The sequence below is a fragment of the Suricata suricatta genome, chromosome 7 (genome assembly GCF_006229205.1).
Source record: "Suricata suricatta isolate VVHF042 chromosome 7, meerkat_22Aug2017_6uvM2_HiC, whole genome shotgun sequence".
Classification (NCBI taxonomy): domain Eukaryota; kingdom Metazoa; phylum Chordata; class Mammalia; order Carnivora; family Herpestidae; genus Suricata; species Suricata suricatta.
The window spans coordinates 50,071,331-50,094,024 of record NC_043706.1 but is presented as its reverse complement, the minus strand read 5'-3'; the positions used below and the strand labels follow the sequence as shown (position 1 = coordinate 50,094,024).

Here is a 22,694-nt window from a genome sequence, read left to right as displayed (position 1 = left end):
GTATTATTTCTTATTCACTTTTAATTCACTATCCCTAACACATTTAGAAAATTGATCAAAACATAAGGCATATTATAAAACACAAAAGTACCCTGGATTTTTTGATATCTTTTGAGCTTATAGAAAAAGAAAAAGATTTAGATTTTTTTTCTATTGCTAAATCTTGATTTTTCCCCCCAATCTATTACCTATTCCCTTTAAAATGAAGATGAGAACATTTCTAATACTTAATACTTAAATATGACTGAATAATTAAGTGAGCTCCACCACTTAGCATTTCATGTTCGACCATCTATTTGGTCTATGATCACTTTTGGAAAGTCTTAGCAGACATTCATTAGATGTGCCACTTGTATTTGGAAATTTAATTTATGAATGTGTCTATCTTCTTAAAATGAAATGGCAAATAGTGAAGTCATTAGGTGTACATATATCCTATAATTGCGTTGATCGTAAACTGTTGAACCTTTATGAACACTCTAAAAGTAAAAATTTTTCTTTCTTTTATTAAGCTCCTTTGGCATGAAATAAAATGTAATGCTGTTCATTAAAGAAAGGAATAAGACACAACCTTATTCTATCCAAGCTTACCTTGAACTGGTCCATTTTGCATGATTTCTTTCATTATTTCAGTTTCCTAGGAGAAGCATCATTGAACATCATTATTGTTATCAGAGCACACTAAACCTATTATTTGGTGTATAATGTTATGTATTATATAACCAATTTAAGAGTTCTACTTTCTAGTGTGCCTCGACCACTTATAATTTACTCTTCATCATGCCTTGAAATACTCACATGTGAAATACCACTTTGATCAAGTTGCTAAAGACAAGATCACCCATGTGTTTTATTGACTTTTACCAATAATATGTTTACCTTATTATTTAAAATAATAGCTTCATATGATCACAAATAAGAAATAATTAATTAAAACCATGTTTTATCAGTTTATCCATTATTTTGATCACAGAAACAACCTCAGGTGAGTGTTTAGTAAGGTACCTCCGTGTACCTTGTATATAAATATTTCTATGCAGTGACTAAGGGCAGGTCATTCATTTATTCTTTCATTCATTCATGTATGCACACCGATTACATAGTATATACCAAAAACCAGGACAGAAACAAATACTGACCCTGTACTTATCCTCCAGGGATTTACATTTTAGTGGAGTAGACGGAGAATAACACAACTAATTCTGTTATGATAGAATAAGTTACATTACAGAGATAACCACAAAGTTCCCAAGGGTACGAGCTAAAAAGGAAATGAATCTTATGTAGGAATCAAGGAAAGTTCTCAGAGAAGATGAAGTGTTGACCAGGGACTGGACACACGTGTGGGATTTTACCAGAGGGAAATAGGAGGGAAAAACCACTTGGGTCAGAGGAATCATTCCGTGGCTAAGTAGAGAAGCATTAGAGAGCATGATGCAGTTAGGGAGCAGACAGGAATCCTTTTTATCATGAGCATTAGGAGCAGTTGGAGGGGTAAATGTTGCCAGGACAGAGTCTGTAAAGGTGGTAGATCAGAACCAAATCATGGAAGATCTATATGCCATGATAGGAATACTGAACTGTAGGGATGCCTGGATGGCTCAGTCAGTTCACATGTGACGCTTGATTTCAGCTCGGGTCATATCTGACAGTTCATGAGATAGAGCCCCACGTCAGGCTCTGTGCTGATGGTGCTGGAGCCTGATTGGGATTCTTTCTCTCTCTGCCCCTCACCCATTCTCACTCTTTCTATAAACAAACAAACAAACTTAAAAAAAAAAAAGAGTACTGAACTATATTCTGCAAGTAACCAGAAGCCACTGAAGGTTCAGATATTCTGAAAATGAGCATATCTGGGTAACACTGATATGATGTAGTAAAATTTGTCCAGCCTTTCAACATGAAAAATTAGAATCTAAGGGAGTCATGTTCCCATTTTGGCTATGCCTACTTCAATTATTTTTCTAGAGTAAGGCAAAGGATTGATACAATGAACTACTACCACAAGAAAGTCAGTAAAAAATGGTTAGATTTAGCTTTTATTTGTCAAGTATGGAAATATATATCATATAATCATTCATGCTGCTCACATTACAAAGATCAGAAATCTGAGAATCTTTAATGGACAATTTAAGAATATAAAAAATTACATGTCAAAACATAGCATTATTTTAGAATATAATAGTTTTTAGTTTCAATGACAGCAGAGCTATGTATTTTTGAGAAAGTTAACCACTTTTCATTCTTGCCTCTTAGACTTACATTGGATGAGACTCTGTATGGGGGAGAACACTGGTAGATCCTGTTTGATTTCTCGAAGCTGTTGGGACATGGCTTGGTGGCATGCCGTTTTCCCCGCCCATCAGACCTACTTGCCATGGCACAACCATAGTTGGTAGCATTTTGGTTCTTGAAAAGTGGATAGCATGCATGGGAGACCAGTCTATGAGGAATAAGCAAAGAAGTAAAAGTAATACTTAGGAAAATGTCCTAATATTGAACTATGTGCAATTTTACTTAATTACACATTTATAAATTTCCTGGCTACTTACACATGTAACTTTCAATGTGTTGATTAATTCCAATACACCAGTTCAATATATTACACTCTTCCCTGCCCCCTCATTTTTCTTTGGTATAATGTTAAAAATCTTGTTTCAAACTACTTTAATAAATAATTTATCTATGGTATAGAATTTCTAAAAGATGAAAAGTGACTATCAATAAAATCTGGTAATATTCATAGGGGTAGGACTTCTTCATTCTCAGTCTATAAGGATAATGTAGAAAATCCAAGCTTAATAAGAAAAAGACTATGATTTTATTATGTTGAGGTGGGGTATAATGATCAATTATGTAAGTTTTAGAATTAAGGTTGTTTTGCTTCTGTTTTTGCTTTTGCATTTTTATGAAGTTATAAATACCTTCTCATAAGTTTTAAATTATTATGTTTATGTGGTTCATTTTGGAAGAAATAGTATATACTAAGTAGAAAGTAATCAGATGCATACATTGCACAAAAGATAAAGAAAATAGGGGCACCTCACTGGCTCAGTCGGTTAAGCATCTGACTTCCGCTGAGGTCATAATCTCATGGTTCATGGGTTCAAGCCCTGCATCAGGCTCTGTGCTGACAGCTAGCTCAGAGCCTGGAGCCTGTCTTCAGATTGTGTGTCTTCCTCTCTCTCTGACCCTCCCCTGCTGATGCTTTCTCTCTCTCAAAAATAAATAAAAACATTTTTTTAAAAAAGATAAGAAAATAATTTTTATTTCTAATTTTGAAACTGCTCATAGCAAAAAGCACAAATTATTTGGTACCAAAAACTAATGTAATTTATTGAATATAGAAGATCTTAAGGAAAATAAATAATAAAATGACTTTTCTAGATTGCTTCAAAAAAAACTCAATAGTGTTCAACAGAGTAAGAGAATCTGAGCAAGAAGCGTGATGAAAGCAAAGCCACTAAAGACAATGAACACTTCAAAAAATTCTTGCATAAAATATATTACTCTGGGATAAAAAGTGCTATCGATGGACTTGTGTCACCCCAAGTCTATGAGTTAAAGCCCTAAGTCTAAGTTTAATGGTATATGGAGGTCACCTTCGGGAGCTTTCAATGAAGTGATGAGGTGGTGCCCTCACCCTAAATTTAGGACCCTTAGAAGAGGAAGAGATACTAGTGCCCTCTTCCTGCCCTATGAGAACACAAAACGGCAAGTTAGGAAGAGGGCTCTCACCAGGACTAATAAGCTAGTATCCTAGTCTTGAACTTTTCAGCCTCCAGAACTGTGAGAAATAAAGGGCTGCTATTTAAGCTTCCCGGTCTATAGTATTTTGTTACAGTAACCTGAGCAGACCAATACAGTAAGATTTAGTTTGTTCTCAAAGTTCACTTATATTTTTAAGCTTCTAAAGGGTAGTAATTTTTGCCACAATATGAAACAGAAGCCAATCAAGCACTATTATACCAAATGGCATCAGTCCAAGTTGTCCATTCTAAGCACCACCTTATTAAGCAAAATGTATTAAAAATTTTTTAAAGACATTCATTGCCATCCATTAATATCTGACACCTATGCTTTCATATTGTCTGACTGTTCTGTAACAAACCTAGAGCACTCAGTGGAGGGCAAAAATACAGGTGAGTGATACATATATATATATATATATATATATATTCATTTTTTTCTTTTACCTGGCATTATTCATCTACTTGGGTAGATGAAGGCTAGGCAGAGGTATCAACAATATCAACGACTCTATTCCCATGGGGACCCAGTAAAGCCATTTGGCTCAGAGCAACCAGAAGACCATGCTTACTTGAATCTTTCTATTAATTTAGCCAGGAAATATATACATTCTTCAAATAATTGCTTCCAATAGCTTATAATCTTAGCAGATACCAAATATAATGTATATTTAAATGTAATACATACATGTATACAGGTGTAGCATGTATGCCTTTTGGTAAAAATCTTAAAATTCAATTTTTTCCTTCTTTTAACCCCAAACAGAACACATAAGAATTCTACAAACATAGGTTGGGCAGCTATTTACCCACGTTTTCTCAGGAACCACCAAGCCCTATCGATGCTTCCACTATTGCATCCGTGACGGTTCTTGGCACAGCAAGAGATCAAATTCTGAGGGGATAGATTGGCTGTGTATAGACCTTTAGATTGAATTGCTATTCGATCAGCTGCCACACCTGTTTCAAACAGAATATTGATTAATATTCTAGTGGCACATGGCATTTTTAATAATTTACATAGCTTTTTTTTTTAATCCTAGTCTCCAGAGCCTTATAGAATTCAAAATTAAGGCCATTGGCCTTAATATATCATGCATCCCAGCAATTTCAACTGGGTCATAATTTTGGTCATAATATTTATCCAGTTTTGGTATTGCTCAATTGTCTTACCAACTTCAAAGACTTTTCTAGTTCCTCATTCTTTTCTAGTTCCTTGTTCCTTTCATGTTCTATATACTTACGAATTTCTCATTAAGGACTCTTTCAAGTGTAACTCCTTGAGGGTAAGAATCCTATCTCATTTATATTTCTATCTCCTGTACCTCATGTACAGTCATGGTTAAATATATAACTTTTGAAATGAATGCAACTAAGCTGAGGAAATCAGAAAACCTTATAGAAATATTAACTGGAAATTCATCCATATTAATACAATATATTGAAATAAACTGAATCCTTGGTTTTTAAACTGGTGTCTAGGCTAACCATTTGGGAAAAAATTCATACATTTATGCACACTTACATCAATCTTATATACCATCTAAGAACCACATTATTTATACTTGACATAAATGTATATCAACATAAAATTCCCTACTGTGGTTATTAATCAGTTCATTTCTTTTCCAAACACATATTTATTGGCTGCCTACTTGGTGACAGGCACTGAACTAAGTCTTAGAAATTACAGAGATGAACAGGAGTCAAAATGACACCCTCATAGAATAATAGGCTAGAAAAATTAATCCTCCAATGGATAGAATAATAATCCATTATCACTTCAATTATGCTACCTTGATAAACTAGTAAGAGTGACAAGATCATGAGAAGCTTGGGATGGGTGCCATTTTGGTATAATTTTTTTGTTGTTGGATGCCTGGTATAGTTTGTTCTTGATATTTATACTTAGTTACTTTTAACTAAAGGCTACAAAGTCATAAGCTTTCTTCTTCCCATCTAATTTTCTCAGAAGATGTTATAGCTTTTGCTCATCAAACTTATCTGTATACTGGAGTTTCTCAAGGTGCTAAGTTAGAATTATTCTAAAATAATTCATTTTTAAATAATTCACTTACATATGTATTTCTGTATGTATGTGGTTTTATGTCACTACAGCATATGTACAATTCTGTAATGCAATTGCTGGCACATTTTAAATGCTCAATATCTGTTCAATCGATAACCTCCTACTTCTTTCTCATTACCCATCTCCTACTGTGCCGGGATAAATTTCATAAGAGAAAAGGACATTCTACTATCACCTCTGCCATTCTCAAGAAAATCATTCCCTATTTCGTCAAAGAAAATAGAAATTTTTTGATGCTTTGACTTTCAGTACAAGTGTTCAGAATCAAATGTAAATTTGAAAATGTTAGTGTAACTAGTCTCCAGTTCAAAGAATACTTTGATAACAGTAGTCAGGGAGTCAGTAACCTGGCTTCCAGGATCATTTCTGAGATTGGGTAAGTCATTTATCTATTTGTGCCTCTTTTATAAAACCAGAGTCTTCTAAAATGTGACCTCTGAGCTTCCTTCTAGCTCTATGAATCTGTAGATTTCAGCTGACAGACAAGTATTTTGAATTCCAGTGGGACACAATATGTTGCTCTTCTGCAGACATTTCTGAACCTCAGTGAATGTTTAATCCAAATTAACTCGAAATACTTAAAGTAAGTCAGACTTAAGGATAACTCAGTTCAGCAAATTGTTTTCTACCCTCCTTCTGAAAACTCTTATTGCCTGCACCCATGAGATAGACCCTATCACTTGCCCTGCTCATTTTACTCTATCTCTACATTTGCTCTGTGATGGTATCACCCTGCCACTTCAAACTCCTTCGCCTCTTCTGAATCTTGCTTGAATTTTGTTGGCTGCAGAACTGTTGTTTTATATATGTGTATTTTTTAATATCTTATTTATTCCATGTTATAGTTTTCAGCTTCTTTGAAAAACATTTTAATTTTAACTATATTTTCTGACATAATTTTCTAGATCTTTAAGAGAACCCAGTTTACTCTTTTCTATGCTAAACACACTCAAAAAATAAATAAAATAAATAAATGACATGTGCCTGATTTGTCATGCTAAATACACAGGATATAAAACCATTGCATCAGAAACCACAAAAGCATCAAAAACCCCCTTTCTGGTATTTTGGCATATTAGGTAAGGGAACAAATCCAGAGTTAGCCCTGGCCTGAGGCCATCTATGGGGCTGTGACCTGGGGACACCAAAACACACCATCCAAATTAACCTAGCAAGTTAATTTCACTATTTTAGCACTAATTTCTTTTCTAAGACATTTTCAGAAATACTGGTCTAACTTAAATTTCAGGCTAAATTCTTATATACCACCTAAGAGGTGTAATACATCAACCACATGAACATAAAATGATAAAAGATTTATCTGATTAAATATTTTTCCACCCATGTGAAACAAGGCTCAATAAGTCTCCCTATTTGAGGACAAATATCAGAAATCTGGAGAGCATTTGTTTTAGAGTAGAAAGTAGCATAGACTTAACAGATGGAGCCACTCTCAAGGTAAGATTGGCCAAAGGTATCATTTCTACAATAAATTAGCTGCTACTATAAAGCAATGATATTTGGACCAATTTACCAGTACTTTCCTGGCCCAAGGAATATAACCGTTCAGAGCTGACTTCTCTAAGAGCCTATATTCTTATTTTACAATACTTTTACAGTTCTTGGAATCACCTTCAAAGCCTAGAACATAGTTTTATAAAGATCTTTGATAGTAGCCAATCAACATTATGTTAGGCTTATGTTACTTGCTAGAATCTGACTAACACTCCTTTGAGGATAATTTAGAGACTAACTCTTGATTTAACCTGAGTATTGATTTACTGGACTTGTGAGCTTATATGAAAGTAGCTATAAAAGAAGTATTCCTTACACTTTTGAAGTAACAGCAATTCTAATTTGGAAACTACTCATCAATTTAGAGTCAGAAGCTACAAATTTGCTTTTATCTAAAATGATATAAAACCAATTTAATCCAGTATTATTTTGTTCTGAAGTGTTTGCTTACATTAAAGTAGTTTAATAATTAAGTATATTATTGCAAATTGTATAAAGAGAAAAGAATAGGAGAATTACATAGGTATGTAGAAAGTTCATATTAATATTACACAATACTATGAATAAAGAGCTATTTTATACTTTTCTTATCATCTGGATTTAACTCTCAAAGGACAAACAAGTTTTGGCAACTTTTGTTTGTTGTTCTTTTGATTTATTCTCCATTTAAAATTACACCTTAGGGACACCTGAGTGGCTCAGTCAGTAAAGCGTCCAGCTTCGGCTGAGGTCATGGTCTCACGGCTCCTGGGTTCGAGCCCCGCGTCAGGCTCTGTGCTAACAGCTAGCTCAGAGCCCCGAGCCTCTCTTTCAGATTCTGTGTCTGCCTCTCTCTCTGACCCTTCTCTGCTCGCACTATCTCTTTCTGTCTCTCAAAAATAAATAAAAAACATAAATTTTTTAAATTACACCCTAAAGCTCAAGACCAATTTTCAGAGTGAAAATCGATATTTATATAATCTTCAGATTACTTTCTCTGGTCAGAAAAAACTTTATTTAAATTGACCAAATGTTAACATTTAAATATTCTAAGTTTAAAAATATTTTAACTACTGTTCCAGAATCTTAGGTCAAAGGGAGAATTAGAAGGCAGTAATCAAAATGACTTTATTACTTGCAGTAGAAAATGCCCATGATGCAGCACAATTTTTTTGATCCAACGGGCCATGAGTCCATCCAGGCCATTTATAAGAAGCGATAAAAAACTCTGGAAGATCAGTTGTTGCAGGTAAAGAGGCCTAAAGAAGAGAGGCAGATGCATCAGATTTCTTCAAATATATCCCAAGAATCGTTTTTTAAAAATGACATAAACTTTGATAACATTTATCATTATTTTTTAATTTTGTATATTATTATTTTCTGACTGACACCCCTGAAAAGTATTAGTAGTGCAGGATTTCCATTTCATATATGTTTACAAAAATAACTCAATGTAGGCAGTCCTAACATAGTGTAAAATCATAAGCACAAGATGTAGAATTTTTCTGGGTTACATACAGAGCAATAATTTTAGCCAAGGTTTCTATGTTCTTGAATCAGAGTTTGGGCCACCCATATGAGCGACTGGATGGTTTTATTTAAATTTGACCTCATAAATGACATTTACTTTTATGTCCCTTTTATATTGGAGAGTGTGATTCTGTATGAAATTAATTTTTTTAAAAACTCATATGTGAAACTTTGCATTAATATACTTGGAGCCCCAAGGAACACCAGTTTTACACCAGCTATTAGGAAGCAAAACTGGGATGAATTGGGTGACATTTATAAAATCCTTGAATATTAAAAAGGGTTTCAGAAGGTGTGGAATGCCAAACGCACACCACCATTATGTCTTCAGAGCCCATATTCAAGTCCTGACAGAGCCGAATTCAGCTGCTGTCTTTCTAAGAATGTAAATTAAATGTTACACCTCGCTCTGTTCAAATCACTCAAATAAAATCCCAAACACAATACCCTGTGTTTTTTTCCAAACATTTCTAAAGAGTGATAACTTTCACTTCAAAAATAAGGACTCAAACCAAATAAGGATTTATTAATTTTTTATCACTTAAGCATACACATACATCACACATATTTTTGAGAGTGCTTTAAAATTCTCAACTATTCTAATAATCAATATGTTACCTTCTCAATAGCTCTATGCTGTATAACCATGGCAAATATTATTCACTATATTTTATCAATGAAAAGACATACTTCTAAATGTTAAATGACATGTGAAAGTTAAAGAAGAAATACATCTGAAACTAGACCCAAGTTTTAGAATTTAGAACTAAGGTCCATTTATCGTTTCCTTACTATATCAGAAATACATTGGTATTTTGCAACAGAAATAAAATGTCTATAAAAGCTAGATTTTTACCTATTTAAAAGTTTTATAATTGTGCATTTCATTCAACAAGTCAAGCTAATGATCCAATATCTTGCAAAGTTACTTCTGACAAGTATATAATTGCTTCAAATACTAAAGGAAGATTTATAAGTCAACTTGAAAAGGTATTCATCCAAAATATTCATAAACTTGAATATTGATTAGAGTTCAGTTTTGATTTAAAGAAACTACTATCACCTGATAACAAAGTTATTAAATCCTGAGTTCCATTACGAAAAACACTGCTATTTAGGTGATGGAAGAAAAGTGCAGAAAATGCCAAGCAGATCACAGCAGAGTGCGTGCATGATCCCTTTAAGAGCAGTACTATGAAAGTCCAGGTGACGTCAGATTCTGTACCATTAGACTGACCACACTGCAGAAACCTAGAGTTGCAGCCGAATCAGTTTATGCTCTTGAATAGACAGTTCCAGAGAAAAAGATTCACTCTTCAAAAGAGTCTTTCTAACTATGATGGAAATATACCTATCTTATTACTGATACTTTCCGATTTTATTATTAGTGGCTCATCAGTGAGCTTTTAAACATTTATAATACTAAGTTGTCTCAAGTTTTTAGAAAAATAGGTGTAATGTGAGTTGTTATTTTATCACGTTAGTGAATTACAACTTAATAACATAGCTAGGATATGTCCCTTCTACTCTGTTAAGGCAATAAAGATACAACACTTACTTCAAACACATTTCAGCTTGGTTGAGTTATTTAGAATTTGATCCCCATATTCCTACCAGAATCCTTTGCACACAGGAGGTATTCAATAAAGATGTCATAATAATTAGGAGATATAGATCTAACTGGTGGATTTCATCTCTTAAAGAATGATTTTTACTCTCTAGGCACATTAAATTAAATTATAAGTATCAATCTGCTTTTATTGCTTTTATGATTCATTGCTTAAAAAATACTGGCAAGGGGGTTAGGGTGGTGGAGTAGGATGTGGACCCCAAGCTTGTCTTGCCTCTGAAATGCAGGTAGATCAGCATCATACCATTTTGACCACCCTGGAAATGGATCTGAGGATTAATGCAAAACTATGCATCATATGAACCAAAGAACGTGGCAGGCACACAGTTGTGGAGAGGTGAAGGAGGAGGAGCCATGAAGGGTAGGGAGCCCTTTTCATGGAGAGAGGACAGAGAAAGAAAAAGGGGGATACACAGCACTTCAGGATCATACGAGAAAAGCACCCCCACCAAAGTAGCTGGTGAGAAAGAGAGAAAGAATAAAGACATTCACAGGGGACTGAACCAGAAGTTTGTTCCCCAAACCCTTTGGGAGAAAAGAGAGGGCTTCAATACAGCCAGGATTCTATTAACAGTGTAGTGCAGAGTCTGAAGGTTCAGAGCTCAGTGCATGGTGGTGCTCTGGTAAGGAAGCAGGGTGAATCCCCAGGAGCAAGCAGGAGGGTCTGAGGGGTCCATGTGTCCCACAGGAGAAGCATTTCCCTGGCTTGGAGTGCATTTGGTAGAGGCCATATGGCCTCCCCACAGGCAAAGGTCCCAGCAGACCCTGGAGAGCAGCCACATTTCCTGATATTGGAACAAAGATGCCAGAGGGCACCAAAACCAAACAACAGATGGCTGTGTGGTGTGATTTATCATAAACCTCTGCTGCTGTGCAATTGTGCAAACGTTTTCTGGGACAAGCTGGCACTGGCCATTGCTTGAGAGAAACTCCCTCAGAGAATCAGCAGGCATCCAAGACACAGGGGTCTCTGAAGTGTGGAGTTTTGACACACAATTCCATCTAAGATAAAACTCTGGAGACAGGTGCTACCTGGCAGGCAGACAGCTTGAATATGGACAGGAGAGAGGTTGGACAGACGGGAGGCCTGAGACAAAGGAGGGTGTGTCTGATCGCAGGTCAGTGAAAGGGTGAAGTTCTTGTGCCAATACTATGGATGGGGTGAAGCTATTTTCACCTCTAGAATGCGAACACTCACAGGGATCCAGCCCAATAAGCTAAGCAGGGTCACCAAGTGGAGAAGGGAGATTTACACCAAGCCCTGCCCACCTCTGCCCTGTAGGCACATCCCCCAGAAAACCAGCACAAATCCCTTCCACCTGCTTATTAGTCTACAGACTGTAGTGTGCTTCACAGTTTTATTTCTAGGGGAAATGATGTAACTGCATTCGGTTTTCATTCTGTTTGCTGGTTGCTTTATTTATTCATTTTCTTCACTTCTGTTTTTGGTCAGGTTGTTTTCTTTTTTTCTCTCTTCTCTTTCCCTTTCTCGGATACCAAAAGAAAAAAAATCTTTTTAACGTTCTTATTTTTTAAGTTGTTTTATTCTATTTTATTTTCTTTATTTTATTCTATTTTTAGTATGTTTAAATTTTAATTTGTTTTCCTTTATTTCCTCTATCCTGTCAAGTTTCTCTCAACAGACTGACACACACCTAGAATCTTACTTCCTTTATCTGATTTATTTGTTTTTATTTTTTAATTTTTAAATTTAAATTTTATTATTTTTTTCATCCTCCAAAATGACAAGATGTAGGAATTCACCCCAAAAGAAGGAACAGGAAGGAGGACCGGTGTAGCTCAGTTAGTTAAGCATCTGACTTCAGCTCAGGTTATCATCTTGCTGTTTGTGGGTTTGAGCCCTGTGCTAAGTTCTGTGCTGACAGCTCAGAGATTGGAGCCTGCTTCAAATTCTGTGTCTCTCTCTTTATATGCCCCTTCCCCACTCATACTGTCTCTCTGTCTCTCTCTCAAAATAAATAAACGTTTTTTTTAAAGAAAGAACAGAAATAACAGCAATGTATTTAATCAACACTGATATAAGTAAGATGTCTGAACTAGAATTTAAAACCACGATTATAAGAGTACTAGCTAGAGTTAAAAAAAAAAAAAAGCATAGAAGACACCAGAGAATTCCCTTCTGTGGAAATAAAAGAACTAAAAGCTAGTCAGGCAAAAATTAAAAATGCTCTAACCAAGTTGCATTCTCTAAGGGATGCCATGACAGCAGGATGGCAAAGTAGAGCAGTTAATCAGTGATATAGAAGATAAAATTATTGAAAATAATGAAGCAGAAGAAAAGAGGGAAGTAAAGGCAAAAGATCAATATACAAGATGTAGAGAACATTGTGACTTATCAAAACTGAATAACATTTGAATCATAGGAGTCCCAGAGAAGAAAGAGAGAGAAAAAGGGCAGAAAGTTTATATGAGCAAATTATAATTGGAAATCTTCCTATCAGGGAAAACTTAAAAGCCAAGGAGCACAGAGACCTCCCATTAGATCCAACAAAAAGTAACCATTACTGAGGCATATCATAGTCACAAGCACAAAATACAAAGACAAGGAAAGAATTACAAAAGCAGCAAGAGAAAAAAAAGTCCTCAACCTACAAGGGAAGACAGATCAGGTTTACAGAAAATCTGTCGACAGAAACTTGGCAGGCCAGAAAGGAGTGGCTGAATGTGCTGAATCAGAAAAATATGCAGCCCAAAATTCTTTATCCAGCAAGGCTGTCATTCAAAATAGAAGGAGAGATAAAGAGTTTCTCAGACAAACAAAATCTAAAGGAGTTCATGACCACTAAACCACCCCTGTAAGAAATTTTAAGGGCAACTCTTTGAGTGGCGAAAAAAAAAAAAAAAGAAAGAAAACAAAGAAGACCAAAAGACTAGAAAGGGCCAGAGAACATCATCATGAACACCAACTCTATGGGCAACACAATGGCACTAAATTCATATCTTTGAATAATTACTCTGAATGTAAATAAACTAAATGATCCAATCAAAAGACATAAGGTATCAGCATGGATAACAACAGCAACAACGACAAAAACAAGATCCATCTATGTACTGCCTACAAGAGATTCATTTTAGACATAAAGATACCTACAGATTGAAAGGGGATAGAGAGTCATTATCATGCTAATGGATGTCAAAAGAAAGCTGGAGTAGCCATACTTATCTCAAAAAAAAAAAACACAGATTTTAAAACAAGGACTATAACAAAAGATTAAGAAGGGTATTATATCATAATTAAGAAGTCTATCCACCAAGAAGATCTACCAATTGTAAATACTTATGCACCCAACTTGGAACACCCAAAAATAAAAATCAATTAATCACAGACATAAAGAAACTCATTGACAATAATAACATAATAGTAGGGGACTTCAACACCCCACTTAAAGCAATGAATGGATCATCTAGGCAGAATATCAACAAGGAAATAGTGGCTTTGAATGGCACACTGGACCAGATGGATTAACAGATATATTCAGAACATTTCATCCTAAAGCAGCAGAATACATATTCTTCTCAAATGCACATTAAACATTATCCAGAATAGATCACATACTGGGTCACAAATCAGCCCTCAACAAGTACAAAAAAGATCAAGATCATATCATGCATATTTTCAGACCACAATGCTATGAAACTTGAAATCAATCACAAGAAAAAAATTGGAAATACCATGAATACTTGGAGATTAAAGAACATCCTACTAAAGAATGAATGTGTTAAACAAGAAATTGAGGAAATTAAAAAGTACATGGATGCCAATGAAAATGAAAACACAGCAGTCGAAAACCTCGATGAAGCAAAAGCAGTCATGAGAGGGAAGTACCTAGCAATCTATTCTTCCTAAAGAAAGAAGAAATGTCTCAAATACACAATCTAACCTTATATCTAACAGAGGTGGTAAAAGAACAGCAAATAAAGCCCAAAACCAGAAGAAAGGACATAATAAGGATTTGAGCAGAAATCAATTGTATTGGAAAAAACAAACAAACAAAAACAGTAGGACAGATCAGTAAAACCAGGAGCTGGTTCATTGAAAGAATTAACAAAATTGATAAACTCCTAGCCAGACTGATCAAAAAGGAAAAGGAAAGAACACAAATAAATAAAATCACAAATGAAAGAGAAGAGGTCACAACCAACACCAAAGAAATACAAACAGTAAAACAAGAATATTATGAGCAACTATATGACAACAAATTGGACAATCTGGAAGAAATGGAAAATTTCTAAAAACATATAAACTTCTAAAATTGAAACAGGAAGAAGTAGAACATTTGAAGAGACATATAATCAGTAAAGAAATCGGATCACTAATCAAAAATCTCCCAATAAACATGAGTTCAGGGCTTGATGGCTTTCCAGGGGAATTCTACCAAACAGTTTAAGAAGAGTTAAAATGTATTTACTTGCAGCTGTTCCAAAATATATAAAAGAAAGGAAAACTTTCAAAGTCATTCTATGAGATAGACATGACTTTGATTCAAAACTAGTCAATGACCCCACCAAGAAGGAGAATTACAGACCAATTTCTCTGATGCACATAGATGCAAAAATTCTCACCAAGATACTAGCAAATAAAATCCAAAAATACATTAAAAGAATTATTCACCACAATCAAGTGGGATTTATTCCTGGACTGCAGAGATGATTCAATATCAACAAATCAGTGAATGTGATACCTCACATTAATAAAAGAAGGGATAAGAACCACACAATCCTCTCAATAGAAGCAGAAAAAAACATTTGACAAAATACAGTATCCTTTCTTGATAAAAATCCTCAAGAAAGTAAGGAAAGAAAAAACATACTTCACGATCAGAAAGGCCATATACAAAAGACTCACAGCTAATATTATCTTCAATGGGGAAAAACTGAGAGCTTCTTGGTAGATCAGGAACATGACAGGGATGTCCACTCACACTGTTGTTCAACATACTGTTGGAAGTCCTAGCCTTAGCAATCAGAAAACAAAAAGAAATAAAAGGCATTCAAATCATCAAGGAAGAAATAAAACTTTCACTCTTTGTGGAAGACATGATACTGTACATGGGAAATCCAAAAAGACTCCACCCAAATACTTCTAGAACTGATACATGAATTCAGCAAAATCACAGGATACAAAATCAATGTACAGAAATCAGTTGTATTTCTATACATCAATAATGAAGCAGCAAAAAATCAAAGAATCAATCCAGTTTACAACCGTACCAAATCCCTAAGATATCTAGGAATAAACTAAGCAAAGAAGTAAAAGTTCTGTACCCTGAAATCTAAAGAAAGCTTATGAAAGACATTGAAGAAGACACAAAGAAATGGAAAAGCATTCCATGTTCATGAATTGGAAGAACAAATATTGCTAAAATGTCTATACAACCAAAGGAATCTATACACTGAATGCAGCCCCTATCAAAATGACACCAGCATTCTTCACAGAGCTAGAAAAAAAAAATCTAAAATTTTTATGGACTCAGAAAAGACCTCAAATAGGCAAAAAAGAAAACCAGAGCTGGAAGCATCAAAATTCTGGACTTCATTCTGAGTTACAAATCTGTCTGTAATCATCATGACAGTATGATACTGGCACAAAAACAGATGCTCAGATCAATAGAACTAAATAGAGAAATCAGAAATGGAGCCACAAACATATGGCCAACTAACCTTTCACAAAGCAGGAAAGAATATCCAATGGAAAAAAGACAGTCTTTTCAGCCAATGGTGTTGGGAAAATTGGACAGCAACATGCAGAAGAATCAGCCTGGACTAGTTTCTTATACCATACACAAAAATAAGCTCAAAATTAATGAGAGAATTAAGTGTAAGACAGAAAACCATCAAAATTCTAGAGAAGAACCAGGGAACAACTTCTTTGACCTCCTCAGTCACAGTAACTTCTTACTAGACATGTCCCCAAAGGCAAGGAAAACAAAAGCAAAAATGAACTATTGGGACTTCATCAAGATAAAACCTTCTGCAAAACAAAGGAAACAATCAACAAAACTAATAGGCAACTAAAGGAATGGGGGAAGACACTTATAAATGACATATCAGATAAAGGGTTAATGTCCAAAATCTATACAGAACTTATCGCAAATAATTCAGTGAAAAATGGGCAAAAGATATGAACAGACACTTTTCCAAAGACACACAAAAAGATTCTCATTATTCGTTATCCAGAAAGTACAATCAAAACCACCTCACACCTGTAGAATGGCTAAAATTAACAACTCAGTAAACAACAAATGTTGGCAAAGAGTAGAGAAAGTTACCACTTTTGCACTGCTGGGGGTAACACAAACTGGTACAGCCACTCTGGAGAACGGTATAGAGGTTCCTCAAAATATTAAAGATAAAAGTACCCTATGACCCAGCAATGCACTAATAGGCATTTATCCAAAGGATGAAAAAACGCTGATTTGAAGGAGCACATGCACTCCAATGTTTATAGCAGCACTATCAAAAATAGCTAAAGTATGAAAAGAGCCCAAATGTCCACTGACTGATGAATATTAAAGATGTGGTATGTGTGTGCATGTGGCAATGAAAAAGAAGGAAATCTTCCCACTTGCGACAAAATGAATGGAACTAGAATGTATTATACTGAGTGAAATAAGTCAGAGAAAGAGAAATATCACACGATTTCACTCATATGTGGAAGAAAAAAATAGATGAACATGGGCACTTGGGTGGCTCAGTCCATTAAGCATCCAACTCTTGGTTTCAGTTCAGGTCATGATCTCATGGTTTTGAGTTCAAGCTCCATGTTCATGGAGTCTCCCCCTACCTCTCTGCCCCATCCCTGTTTGTGCTTTCTCCAAAAAAAAATAAACAAACATTAAAACATTTAAAAAAGAAAAGAAACACAACAGATGAACATAGGGGAAGAGAAGGAAAACTAAGATAAAAACAGAGAGGGAGGCAAGCCAGAGAGACTCCTAATACAGAGAACAAATTGCTTTTTATGGAAACACCTTTTGCTGGAGGGGTGCTCTGTGGGGGGATGGGCTAAATAGGTGATGGGCATTAAGGAGGGCACTCATTAGGATGAGCACTGGGTGTCATATTTAAGTAATGAATCATTAAATTCGCTTCTGAAACCATTATTACACTATATGTTAACTAACTTGGATAACTTGAACAAAATTTTTAAAAAATACTAAAGATCAATCTTCCTCAATAAGATAAGGCAAAAGAGAAATAACAAGCAAAATAAAATTTTTATTGAAGATATATTTACCAACCCACTAAGCAAGATCCAATTCATAAAGCTCACCTATTGGATCTTGCAGAATTTTTATCACTTATTTAAGATTGCTTTTCCAAAGAATAAGCCCATACTTTGAAGATTAACAAGCACATACTAGTTTATAGTTTTATTTGCTTTTTTATATCAGATAATCTGATGTAATAAACAAAGAGCAAATTTTATATCCCATTATTCTCTGACTCTTGCATGTCTCTGTAATGTAAAAGTGATTTTAAGGACTTACAAACTAAGGTAGGCATCACAGAATAATAGCTTTTAGAAATGTGTAATAGAAGTTGGACTTCAACAAATGCCAATGTTTTCTTAAAGGATGTTAATAAAGCAAAAGAATCAAGAATATCAGCTGCAAGTGACAGAAATTTTAAAGTGACAGTGGCTTAAATAAGAAATTTATTTTTAAAAATATATACACTATTGCATATGGGCATTTTTAAACATTTTAACTGTAATGGTGAAAAAGTTTCAGTCATAATCTAGCTCTTTTTCCAAATTAATATGAGTCAAATTTGAAGTGAAGTTTGAAAGGTCTCCTTGCTTCAGTATTTCTACTTGAGGTTAGAGATTAAAGATCTTGTGAGTAAATATAAAAGTTAAATGCAATGGTGAACACTGGAGACTTTTTTACAGTATTTCTTGCATTTAATTGAATCAAAATCTCTGGAAGACTAATACAACCATAATCACAGAGTAGCTTGAGAAGATTCTAGTCAAATTCCGGACATTCTGGACATTCTTACTAGGAGCCCATATGTCCACAATATCCACTATCTGAGTTACTGTCTCTATCTCTGGCTGCACTTTCCTCCACTTAAATTTGGATAATCAGAGTGACCTGAGAATCAAAAGAAGGCAACAGAGAATATCATTCTGTTCTGACCTTCACAATCCTAGGCCATGAATACCAAAAACCTTCTTCTAAACTATTTGATGTTGGAGAGGATAGGGCTAATTTTCTGGTTGCTAATAGCAAATAGAATTTTTCAACTTCAACAATATTTGTCTTCAGTTTTTTAACTCTGGAAAAATTAACTTGGAGATTTCTCTAGTTTCTATTTATTGGGTAATTTGTTTAGTGCTCTAATTATAACTATCAGTAATCCATGATCCCACCATGACAGCTAGTATGAGTTCTCCAACCCTCTCCCTTTCCATAGCATTTCCTTTCTTCACAGAAATAACAACTTTAGGGATGCCTGGGTGGTTCAATCGGTTACGTGTCTGACTTTGGTTCAGGTCATGATCTCGTATCTGTGGGTTCAAGCCTCATATGGGGTCCTGTGCAGACAGCTCAGAACCTAGAGCCTGCTTCCACTTGTTGGTGTCTCACTCACTCTCTCTCTCTCTGCCCCCTCCTGATCATTCTCTCTCTCTTTCTCTCTCTCTCTCAAAAATAAACACTAAAAAATTAAAAAAAAAGAAATAACAGTTTTAGCCCATCACATGCAGCTCAGAAAAATGCCTGCATTTTCTAACCCCGTTGGTTTCTAGGCATGGCCCCTTACTAAGTTCTGTCCTTATGGGATATAAGCCAAAATGTCATCGACAGTTTCTGAGAACTTTGTTTCAGAGATAAATGACACTTCAGTTTTCTTCCTTTTTATTGATCTTTTTATTTTCCTGCTAGCAGAAATTAGGGTACAGATAGACATGGGTCAGCCTTCTTAAATGATTACATGACCTTGGATATAAAGACTCTGGAAAACAGAACAAGAAAAAAGCCTAGGTATCCAACACCATGGAGGGCAATTCTAGAAGACCACTACCGATTTCCAGATTTGCTGCTGATAGATCAATTTCTATGATATTCAAGCCACTATCCTTTTGAATTTTTGTCACTCTCAGATGACTTTAGTCATAATTAGAATAAGACATGTAAGTGACATTAAAGTTGCCAGGACAGACCCATATTTCACTGAACCTAACAAATCATCAAATGTAAGAAGCATCCCAATTTCAGAGGTGCAAAAAAGTGAAGAAAATAAGCATCTAGATATTTATAAACTATGATATTTCCTAAAATTAGTTTCTTAGAACACTAATTCTGGGAAATTTTAATAGATAATTACAAAAGAAGGAATTGGTTAAACTAACAGTTCTGAGAAACACTGGTTTTGAAAATTAAATTTTTTCCCATTATACTTTTTTTTTTTACAAGCTACCTCAGTGTTGTAAGACTCTAGGAAATGGAAATAACATTCATGATTTTAAATGTCCATGACCCAATGCAGAGTATTTTATCTTATTTCATTTCATTTCACATCATTTTGCTTATGAAGCAGAGCAAAGAACACATTCTGGGAAGAAGCACAGAATGGACCCGATAACAGGTTTGGGGTAACCCAGAGAGCTGGTGCTTGCTCCATCAACACATCAAATCACCTCAGGAATCTACTTTGTAACAGCTCCAAATATTTATTCACAAGGAGGGAAAAATAAATTTTCACATTTCTTCTTGGAGATTTTCCTTGCGGTGATCAATTCAGCCTCACGGTGTTGTTTGAGTCACGTTCCATTAAATCACAGTGAAATGCACCAGATTGTAAGTAGCACAGAAAAATAAAACAGAACTAAGAACTCGGAAACTGACTTGAGAGTGAAGGCACGCATTCTGCCACGAGTGCAGCTGAATAAGGAGGAAGGCATGGTGTGTATTTTCTAAACTTTCTTGAAAGCTGTGGGGTTCCGTTCTGAGAAGGAGGGAAAGGAAGGAGGTATAAGCACATGCTTCGATGCTCCTGGAATTTTAAAAACTCTTAATTTGGAGACAGCCAGAGCTGGCATCCTAATCTGTCCCTGACTCTTTACCTACATAGATGAGAAGATTATGAGACAAACTGAGGAAAAGATACACTTAGACTCCACCATGACATCTGGCCATGCCCCTCTTCTGCACTATCATGGACATGTGCATTTTATAGTTATTATTCAAGCCTGATGCCATTTGTCTATATATTCAAGTATGTGGAAGCTAAACTTCATTTTTTATGGGGAAAATAGTCATTTTTGTTTAATAATATGGAAAGTGCTTCAGATTCTGTATGTCTCTCTCTGCCCTCCCTGCTCACAATATCTCTCTCTCTCAAAATAAATAAACATCAAAAAATATTATAGAAAGAACAAGATCATGTAACTGTGTTCTTCACATTTCTAGATAGTGCTTCGTTTTCCACAGAGGCTTCTGTTCACACAGGTGACAAACACTTCTGGAATCAAGTAGATTATTCTTAATCAAATCAAAAATTTCAATAGCCTATGAAGGGTTAAAAGCTACACTTGATAATATTCACTTTGATTTTTTTCCAAAGGTACTTCTCTCCCCTCAGTACTTGCTGTTGTTGAATATATTTTAGACAGGAAAAAATAAATTTCTCCTTTTACAACTAATGACTTAGAGAAATAAGTTCAGTCAGTTAATACTGTGTATTAGCTAGAATGATCAGGTATCCAGGTGATTAAGTAAATTTATATTTCTCATTTCAGGGATTGGTGGCTTTAATAGTTATTGTATAAAACATCATTTTACTCTTAACCTTCAACAAACCATAAAGACATTATTTTTCCTTTATTATTAATGACAACTAAAACACACCAAATTCATTCATATTGGGTGACTAAGAAAAGATTTTTTACAGTATGCTATAAAGTTCACACAAAAAAAATTAAAACATCTATCATAACTTGGTTAACGCTACTGTTCTCCCTGGGGAATCAACAACAACAAAACTATTTAAAAAATATTTTGAACTGAGCCAAGTATAGACATGAACTCTCAATTTCCCTATTTCTGTCTGAAAATAGTATATTTAATTCAAAATATTTGCAATATTTATGATAGAATATAACTCAGTGAGGCTTCTTGAAGTTATCTCCCAAGTTCAAAAGCACTTGAACATTATGTCTAGAAAAACAATCAGATAAAAAGCTACAGATTAGATTAGGTCAGATTATATTAGGTGAGATTTGACTTGATTTGATTTGATTTAGGAGTATAGTAGAAGTTTCAGGTTCACCAGAAAGAAATAATGTAAACTCCAACAGGGTCAGTATTTCCAGAACTACACCTTTCTTTATGAAGTAAAAATCTTCAAGTGATGAAGCTTTGGATAACTTTGTTCTGTGGAATTGATTCTGCTATTCTCCCATGGTTAAATCGAGGGACAAAGAACAACTTTATATAATATATAGTAACATTGCTGTTATATACATAATCAAGTATATAATAAGCACTTCTATTTCAGGATTTCATGGCTTCTTACAACCTTAGGAGCAAGATAGTACTGCTATCATTATTTCAAAGAGGAGAAAATGGAGGCATAAGTGAAGGAGTCAGATTGAGAGCCAAGTACACTGGCTCCAGAGCTCACATTTATCATGGTTGGTGTATGCAATGGTGCCCACATGAGTAGACACACTGGCTTACATGTGCCTCTTAACAGACTTCAATTGTGATGTTTCTGCTGGCTCAGAAGGACCTCAGCCAATGCCAGTGTTGCATGCAGTCATAATAACTGGTTGTCTCCATTGTTTTCTTTCTGAGACACCGAAAAAGTTATAATTTGTCCCTAAATATACTTATGTTTACTAGCGCGAATTTTCAGGAGGAAAATATAATGGCCCACTTCACAAATGTATTTGACTACAGATGGGACATCTTTTAATTTATTTTAAGTTTATTTTGAGAGAGAGAAAGAGGTGGGAGGGGCAGAGAGAGAATCGCAAGCAGGCTGTGCATTGACAGGGCAGGGCTGGAACTCACAAACCATGAGATCATGACCTGAGCCGAGATCAAGAGTCAGATGCTCAACCGACTGAGGCACCTAGATGCTCCCAGATGGGACATCTTTACTCCCAGACTGGTGGTCCATGGAACAAATGTAGAGAGATATGGAAATAAGGATCAAATTGTGTCATAGC

The 22,694-nt window shown here is 35.1% G+C and overlaps 1 protein-coding gene across 1 annotated transcript in view; it reads right to left on the bottom strand.

Moving 5' to 3' along the window:
* Positions 1-22,694, bottom strand: part of TINAG (tubulointerstitial nephritis antigen) — an 84,906-nt gene that overhangs the window by 46,354 nt on the left and 15,858 nt on the right. The window contains exons 5-8 of the mRNA XM_029944487.1: positions 8,468-8,591; positions 4,559-4,709; positions 2,263-2,443; positions 592-637 (exon numbers count right to left, since the gene is read on the bottom strand). Of these exons, the coding sequence (XP_029800347.1) occupies positions 592-637; positions 2,263-2,443; positions 4,559-4,709; positions 8,468-8,591 (502 nt within the window). The remainder of the gene's footprint in view (positions 1-591; positions 638-2,262; positions 2,444-4,558; positions 4,710-8,467; positions 8,592-22,694) is intronic.